Source organism: Podarcis vaucheri (assembly GCF_965113315.1).
Source record: "Podarcis vaucheri genome assembly, chromosome: 1".
In the NCBI taxonomy this organism is placed as follows: domain Eukaryota; kingdom Metazoa; phylum Chordata; class Lepidosauria; order Squamata; family Lacertidae; genus Podarcis; species Podarcis vaucheri.
Window position 1 is genome coordinate 33490711 of NC_138759.1, and position 8824 is coordinate 33499534.

Sequence of the window (8824 nt, forward strand, 5' to 3'; positions counted from 1 at the left end):
TGATATCCCGCTTTATCACTACCAGAAGGAGTCTCAAAGCGGCTAACAATCTCCTTTCCCTTCCTCCCCCACAACAAACACTCTGTGGGGTGAGTGGGGCTGAGAGACTTCAGAGAAGTGTGACTGGCCCAAGGTCACCCAGCAGCTGCATGTGGAGGAGCAGGGAATCGAACCCGGTTCCCCAGATTACGAGTCCACCGCTCTTAACCACTACACCACACTGGCTCCTAAAGCACTGCAAAGAGCCAATACCAATACACTTACAAATTAAAACTCTTTTGAATAACTTTATTTATAAAAACATAGTATTATAAAAACTTTACAGTAGCCAGATTCAGTCCTGCAGGGTTTTCAATGACAGAATCAGTCTTGTTCCGTTGTGTAGCTTGAATGAGGAGGAGTTTGGTATATGAACTGCAATCACACACTAGCTGCAGGCAAATGGGTCCTTCAGAAAGTGTTTAGGCACTGTGTTGGTGACCTCTTCCGAGCTGAGTTTTCCCTCCACACTTGCTAAAAAGACATTCCAACTATTCATTTTCTACAGAATTCCCCCCCTACTCAGGGAGATCACACCGGAAGATGGGATATCTCTGCTGTTCGTCACACTTGTCACAGAGGAGCTAGCTAATAACACTGGCTTGCATAGTGCCTTAGAAACAATGGCATCCCATGCTTTTATGCTTTCCAGACTTGTCAGGATGCTTCATCAGCCAGATCATGCTGGTCAAAATACCTATTGGGGGGGAAAGAATCCATAAAAGTTATACAAGTCGCTAAGGAAAGCCTAGACAAAAACTTAAAATGTCAAAGAAACACAACACATACACTTGGGTACTTCAGACTCCTTCAACTGAACACAGATGTACTAAATGAATGCAAAAACTATACCAATTTCAGTTGTTTTTTCAAGAACAGAGGCCGGGGTGGAAGGTGGCTCAGCTTTTCTTAAGGTTAATAATCCTGTGCATTTGTAGCCCCTGCTGGCATGCAGCCCCACAAAAGATTACCTCCAAGGGAATGTGGGTCTCAACAAGGTTCCTTAGCTCTGATTCATAACAACAAGGAGGTTCCAAACAGGTTTTGCCTTGGTAGTGAATAAACTGCTTCAAGCTAAAACAACTTGAAAGAATCCTATAAAAGGTGAGAGTTATTTAATTCTGTTGTGATATTCATTCCCTCTGCCCCTACTTTGCAATACACTTTTGATAAGGAATCAGAACCTATTGATCCCGGATGAATAAGGAGGCATCCTCAAGCAATTCTGAGGAGAAGTGACGAGAGGGAGGGGGAAACGAGGAGCAGACAAATTATAGCCTTTATGAAAAACAGTATGTGGTTCTTGTGGTCAGGGCATATTATAAGCCACCCAGAAGCCTCATCACGCTGGATTATAGGGCTAGTGATGGCTGAACTTTGCCCCCTAAATCTGCATAAAGAAACTGAAACAGCCTAGAAGGCCACAAAACTACAGGACTTAAAAATCCAAAGCTTCTGTCAGACCATTGAGGGACTCAAGCTTACAATCCTTAAATAGCCTTATACAGAATAACAATTCAGCGCTTTCTCCTTTAGGGCTGCAAATCTGGCCCAGTGGCTTGCAGCTTTGAACCTGCTCTTAATAGTTATGCAACTATGCCATACCTGCCAACTAAACAAATTAACAAGTTCAGAGCAGACACTTTTTCATCATTCTTGTTTTCCTGCAACAGAAGAAAAATGAAGTTAATGTAGTATGTTACAGCAAATGTCAACAATCCCAAACAGATTTGTGACTCAAAACACACTGCACTGAATGTGACCGTAATTTCTTATGTTATCAGCATTTGCTGTTATGCGTCTGAAAACAGGTGATTCACTAAATGCAGGCATTCACTAAATTAATTCAGAACTGTCAGCATTTTGAACACTCACTGTACCAACTAGTACCCCAAATTCTATTTTCTGCCATACTTTGAATTGTCATTTTCAGAATATATAAAGAAACAAAATGTAAAAAACACACATTTCATACAACCCAGATGATTACAGTAAAATGAAACTATGAGCAATCAGCATAGATTATAAATTCCACTATTACTTTTCTGCCGCAATAATTTGTTGATTCAGCTTACTTCTATGACTCTCACTTCAGAGCAACGTCTGGCCAACTGCCGAATGAGGGAGTGAGCCTCTGGCAACAAGGGTTTTTCAAGACAGGCCAATAGCGCATAAAGCCATCTGCCCTAGAGAAATTCAACAAAAGTTGCAACAAGAATTTAACACTTAAGTAAAATAGTTATTGCCTTGTTTTATCAAAATACACCTTGATCTAAGGATTACCACTGTGAAAGATCCATAGCAACCCAGTCACCATAAAATAGATTACATGAGGTTTTCTCAAGCCAAATTTAGCTTTCAGGAGCTTCCTGCAGCCAATCAGAAGCCACGTTTTGGTTTCCGAACGTTTTGGAAGTCGGACGGACTTCTGGAACGGATTCCGTTAGACTTCCAAGGTACGACTGTACTATTTTTCTTTAGCCCAACTTCCCAGATTGCCTTCCAAAAAAAAAAAAAAAAAAAAAGTGCAAGTTACCAGTTCTGGAGTAAATTCCTTCTCTGCAAGCCAGTTTGTCAGGTACTCCAAGACACTGGTTACTGTTGCCTTTTAAGAACAAGAGAAGCAGTTATGAAGAAGGGTTTTCTGCAGCTAGTGTTTCCATATAGCCCTTGCGTTATTAAAAAAGATGTAACAGCTATATTAGATATTTTATACCACGTGCAGGGAATCTGTGGCCCTCCCAAGTTGTGGGTGGATTCCAGCTCCCATAAGCGCCAACCAGCATGGAGAGCCGCAGGTTCCTAACTGACTTGCACAAATGCTAAGGATAATCAAGGAAGCAAATGGCTAAATGGACCACAATAAACCTGTTTTGAATACACGTGCAAAGCCACCGTGCAGTGACAACACGTTCGTAACGTCTGCTGCTAGAAAATAACCTCTAGCCCAGGTTTTCCCAAACTTGGGTCTCCAGCTGTTTTTGGACTACAACTCCCATCATCCCTAGCTAGCAGGACCAGTGGTCAAGGATGATGGAAACTGTAGTCCAAAAAAGAGCTGGAAACCAAAGTTTGGAAAACCCTGTGTCTAGCCCACAGGCCTCATTAGGGCCACCAGCCTTCAGAGGTTGGCATTCTTCTTCTGCAGCCAAAATAGGTGCTTCTAGAATTTGAAATAAGGTGCTTTCTCCCACCACCCTGCAGAGGCACTGAAAAAGGTGTCAAATTTAAAAAGGGCAGAACTCAAGTTTGGTCTGCAAAGGAAATGTCTTCGTTTGCAGCCACGGCTTGAACTTTCAACCACCTGATACCATATGACATCAAGTGACTTGACAGGTGAGTGAGTGGCCCCATCATCTATCAAAGTGTCCTGCAGAAGGCTAGCCACTTCTGGATCAAGCCCTTTAGTGTAGATCCAATTCCCCATCCCTGCTGAACAGTCTTATCATAAACATTTATATTTCACTGGCATATCCAATTTGAAAATCAGGTTGCTGTCTGTGACAAATATTCCTACAAACTTTCCTACAAATTTTTGTTAAATCATAACTAGCAAACTGTAGTTCAGAGCTGGATGCAACTTTCCACAAGCAATATGTATGATGGTAGGATGTCTATGAGTAAGTAGACAGTACAAATCTAAAGAATTCACTGGTTTCAGCCATATTTGTAGAGTGAAAGAAATAGAATTACCTGATTCATTCTGCTAACAATACTCAGCAATGGAGGAAAGCCAATCTAGAAGAGAAAAAAACTCCATTAGAATATATAGGATTTTTGTAGGATACAGATGTATTTGATGGAAATCAGAATTAGTTTAGTACACAAACAGCAGCACTTTGCTGCCAATGGGCAGGACACCCCCTTCATTTGTGCCTCCTCTCCAAATCTGTTCCAGAGGGTCCCCAAAACCCCAGAGCAGATTTTGTAGGTGCAGGACAAGGCTGTACAAAGGAGGAGAGGAAGGAGAAGTCACATTGTATCAGTGGAAGGTATCTCTGTGGTGGACAGTCAAAGTGGGTTATCACCCAATTTAAAAAAAAAACAAAAAACATCTTTATTTAATGGGAGTGCCATATGCACATAAAAACATGCCTAGGAACTCTGAACAAGGATGTACAATAAATATTCAGCACTTTTGTCCAAAGTTAATACGCACTTGTACATAATCAATTCCTTGATCTTCATCTCTGGATACTTCAACAGCTGTGTCTAAATAGGACTTTTCACCTAGACAAAACCTTTTCCAGCCTTCTTCATCCTCCACTCTGGGCTAAAGAATGCAAAAAGGCAAATTACTTTTCTTATTTAAATGTTGTGGGGTGTTTTTTCCCCCATTAGGTTAGAGAAAATTCTACCCTCAAAAAAGTCAATCCTGTATTTTCACTTTGTAACACAGTTACCACAACAACAACACTTGGAACCATAATGTGACCCAAGAACAAAAATTTTAAAAAGGCATTCATAAGGGACTGAATTGGAGTATTATGGAACAAACAGTTTGACAACACAGTTAATATGTTATATTCAACTTACGATTGCTACATTACTGTCCAAATGTTGCGACTTCCAATGATTCCTATGCTTGTTCACACTCTGAAAGAGTTATAATTAAAATCTAATGACTACAGCATTCATCAGTTAAAAAGACCTCAACAGAATTAAATCTTATTTCAAAAGGAAAAAGAGTGAGATGAGTGGCAGGCTGAATTTTGTTGTTTTTGATAAGGCAGTGGCGTAGCGTGGGGGGTGCAAGGGGGGCCGGCCGCACCGGGTGCAACATCTGGGGGGGCGCACTCGCTGCCTCCGGAGTCGCCGAAGAGCCTTGGGCGCAGGCTGTAGCAAAGCCCCATGTCTCGCGGAACTGACGAGCTGTGCGCGCGTCCGAGCTGAAGGCGTCCGGCAGGCAGCAGCTCTCAGCGCTCGCCGCGGTCCCCACGCGTCAGGGCCGCGGAGGACGCGCCAGGCAGCCCCTCCTCACAGCCCCACCTCCGCCGCTGCTGCTGCAGCTGCTGGGCCATGTTGCATTTTCCTCACCTCTCTGCCCCCTCCTCCTCCGGGCAAGCGGCGTCGTTTGGGCGGCAGCGCCAGCGGCAACTCACCTCAGATCGGCAGGTTAGGGGTTGGGGGGGCGCAAATTACTTGCCTTGCCCCGGGTGCTGACAACTCACGCTACGCCGCTGTGATAAGGATTATAACATTATACAAATCAACACAATGTGATCCTTTCTATTTAAAAAAAACTCTTGAAAGTTAGTTGATCTGAGAGCATGTTTAATATTGGGAGGCCAATTCTTCAGAATCCAAATCTTTGGGCGTTCTCTCAGGCTGACAAGAAGATTCAGGCAGTGTGTTTGAATATACCAGGAAAAACAATATATTGGATCACTGGCTTGGTGTGTGTAATCATTACTCACCTGGCGAATGGCTGAAAAGTGTGCCACTTGTTGCTGTTGCCATTTCAGAGTTGGAGAATACCCTTCAGGGGCAGGTTGGCATCCTGAAAGCTAACAAAGGAAAGAATGAATATGGCTTTGTTAAGAATTTAGCATAATTACATTTTAAGGTAGGACCATGTTGTTGCAATTTCAAGTCCTGTTCTGCAAGAACACCAGCCACATGGCTGGTGCAAGGTGTTCAATTTTGTGACTGGAAAACCCTCGAAAGCCTTGGCAGTTTATGTGGATGGTGTCTACTTTTGCAAAACAAACCTTGAAACTGCAATGGCATGGCACATTCTTAAAACAAGAGAACAATCAGACTCAAGTGCTTCCAACTTTATTATTTTATCTCAAGAAGTTTATGGATACAGTTCTTCAAAACTTACTGAAATATTCGCAGTCTGCTTCTTTTTCAATTTCTTGGGGTCTATCTGGGCCACAACAACATCAGGGCATTTTGCAGCTTCAATCCTACAAAACAAAAATGGCGGCTAATATTTGGAGTGCCTTCTGATTTCCCTGTAAATTTACCATGTAAAATGAGGTTTTCTATATGCCACACACTGAAATACTTAAGGAAATTGTCACAATCTAACCCACCCTTTGCCCTTAACTGGGCTTCATTGAGAATATTGATTGCCTTCTTCTCTTTTATATAATTTTGCCTCTTTGAGCTGTTTTATTTATTTTTAATGAGAATGTTTTATTTTTAGGCTTTTTTGATCAGTCAAAAGAACAGGCTGTGATATAAAACTATTAATCCATAACATAGAAGGGCAGCAGAAATGTTATCCATGTGCTTCACAAACTACAGCTGAAAACTGCATTTCTATTAAAAAAACAGTGTTGTGTTTTTGTCTTATGTTACAATATTTGGCTATGTATTCTTTCAATTTCTTCTTGTTGGCTGACCATTTTTTGGTTAACGCTCAATGTGTTTTACAAGTTAAATCTTTGCAGTCAGAAGTAAGGCCCAATGTTTTCAACAGAGCTTACTCCCAGGTAACAACACTGCAGTCATGTCACACAGCTGATCAGGAAAGTGAGCACTGATCTCCCCAAATTCCAACATGTGAACACCGCCTGTTGTCATCTCCATAGTCTGCCCCTGTCAGCTGATCCTAACCAACTGGGTATAGCAGTATGTACTGATACTCTTTGGTGTGGGTGTGGGTGTATCAAAAATCTGCCTGAATTTTTGGACTCTGTTTGTGCACGTGGCTATGGCGGCTGTCACGATGTGTTCCTGTACTTCAAAATTTAAGACGACAAAACTGTTTTGTTTCATAAGATGGGATGGGGAAGAAAGAAAAGGAAAAAGAAATGTGCTAAAAAATAAAAATAGCGGCTTACAGCCAGCCTCCGGGAAGTAAATGACCCGATCCCGACAGAACTGCACACACACCTGGCCATCAAAAGAAGCACTTGCCCCGATCCAGTGGCGTAGCGTGGGGGGTGCAGGGGGGGCCGGCCGCACCGGGCGCAACATGGGGGGGCGCGCTCGTACTTGCAAGCTCTCTGCCCCCTGCTAAAATCCATGGGTTAGGGGGCGCAAATTACTTGCCTTGCCCCGGGTGCTGACAACCCACGCTACGCCACTGCCCCGATCAGCTCTATGCAAACTGCAAGCACGCTGGAAGCAGCAGCAGCAGCCGTGCCCAGGTGTGCATGAGGGTCCACTTGAGAAACCTTATTGGCCTCTCTGTTCCCCCCAAGGGGCTGGCAGGCGATCCCAGCCCGCTCCCTCTGCCCCCCGGAGCAGCCCCGCTCCCCACCCCGACCTACCAAGGGGGCGCCCACAGACACCCGGCCAGGCCGCCGCCCACTTACTGGACCCGCTTTAAATATTCCTGGGGTGTTCTGGGGGGCACGGTGGGGTCGAAGTCCTCCGAGAGGTCGCAGTCCTGCACAGGCAGGAGCCGCGGCATCAACTCCTCCGCCGCCGACTCCATCTCTCAGCCTCCGAGAGCCGTCTTTCGCCAGAGCCCACAAAGCGCAGGCGCGGCAAACGGCGACGCTCGCGACGGCCGAGAAGCGGGCCTAGCGCGCACGCGCAAACCGCTGCTTCGCGAGTTCAGCGGGCAGGGGCGGGGGCGCATGCGCAGGGATTGAGTGGCCGCGTTCCACAAAGAGCAAACGTTCAAAAACATTACCAGTAAATTAAAAGAAACAAGTTAGCAAACAGAATAAATTCAACATTGAAACAAAATAGCCCTAGGTTTAAGTATTTAAATACAAAGGAAAACAAGAGTTAACTGACAAGAAAGTTTCTGGTTCTGGTCTTCCTGCACTCCAAGGAGCCTGGCTTAAAGGGACCCCTGACCATTAGGGGTCCAGTCGTGACCGACTCTGGGGTTGCGGCGCTCATCTTGCTTTATTGGCCGAGGGAGCCAGCGTACAGCTTCCGGGTCATGTAGCCAGCATGACTAAGCCGCTTCTGGCGAACCAGAGCAGCACATGGAAACACCATTTACCTTTCTGCCAGAGCCGTACCTTTTAACTACTTGCACTTTGGCGTGCTTTTGAACTGCTAGGTTGGCAGGAGCAGGGACCGAGCAACGGGAGCTCACCCCGTTGCGGGGATTCAAACCGCCGTTCTGATCGACAAGTCCTAGGTTCTGTGGTTTAACCCACAGCGCCACCCGCGTCCCAATTGGAAGATAAATACTGCTAATAAAACTAGCAAGATAAGCCCACCAAAAAAAATAAAAAAAAAATACAAGATCATTATATGTATTACCCACCCTTCCCACTAAGGACTCAGCTGAGGTTATAACAGCGATTCCACAAATAGACTTTGAATTAATGGAAGAAACCCTCATTTTCTTGGAGAGGCAAAGAAAGGAACTGGGGGTAGAATTACAGAGGATGGCTATGTGGCTTCTAACCTGCTCATTTGTCCACATGGGCAACAAAATGTTGCCCATATGTTGGCTTGGGAGGCTAAGGAACCAGGGAAATTGTGCATTCTAAATTCACAATTCCTGGGTATTCTAGAAATGCATTACCCATCTAGAGTTGTTTTGTAGTCCTTAATTCTAACTTTCTCTGCTGTTTAAAAGCAGATTTCTCTCTACAGTGTAGTCCAATGTACTCTTCTAGTAACCATGATCATAAGAATGAACCTTCTTACATCTCTTAAAATGGACGTCATGAGTGTAAGGGTAGTTCTACACCAGCCAAAAAATGGCTTGTTACATATGCTACAATTAAAAGAAAAGCTTGGGAGATCTGTCTGTCTCTCCTTCAAAATGTGTAATATTTTGTATCCTGAAATATTTCAGCTGTTGGAGACTGTTAAAATCTCAGCTGTGGCTGCTCCACACAGGCCATAAAATTCCACT

The 8824-nt window shown here is 44.2% G+C and overlaps 1 protein-coding gene across 1 annotated transcript; it reads right to left on the reverse strand.

The window, feature by feature from the left end:
- Positions 1 to 274: 274 nt before the first annotated feature.
- Positions 275 to 7485, reverse strand: GEMIN2 (gem nuclear organelle associated protein 2). Its single transcript, XM_082228477.1, has 10 exons — positions 7311 to 7485; positions 5867 to 5951; positions 5457 to 5546; positions 4576 to 4635; positions 4199 to 4312; positions 3733 to 3777; positions 2576 to 2644; positions 2115 to 2225; positions 1645 to 1703; positions 275 to 736 (listed from the first exon to the last, which is right to left on the reverse strand). Exons 1-10 carry the CDS (start codon positions 7430 to 7432, stop codon positions 697 to 699), a joined length of 795 nt encoding a protein of 264 aa, XP_082084603.1. The 5' UTR covers positions 7433 to 7485; the 3' UTR covers positions 275 to 696.
- Positions 7486 to 8824: the final 1339 nt, after the last annotated feature.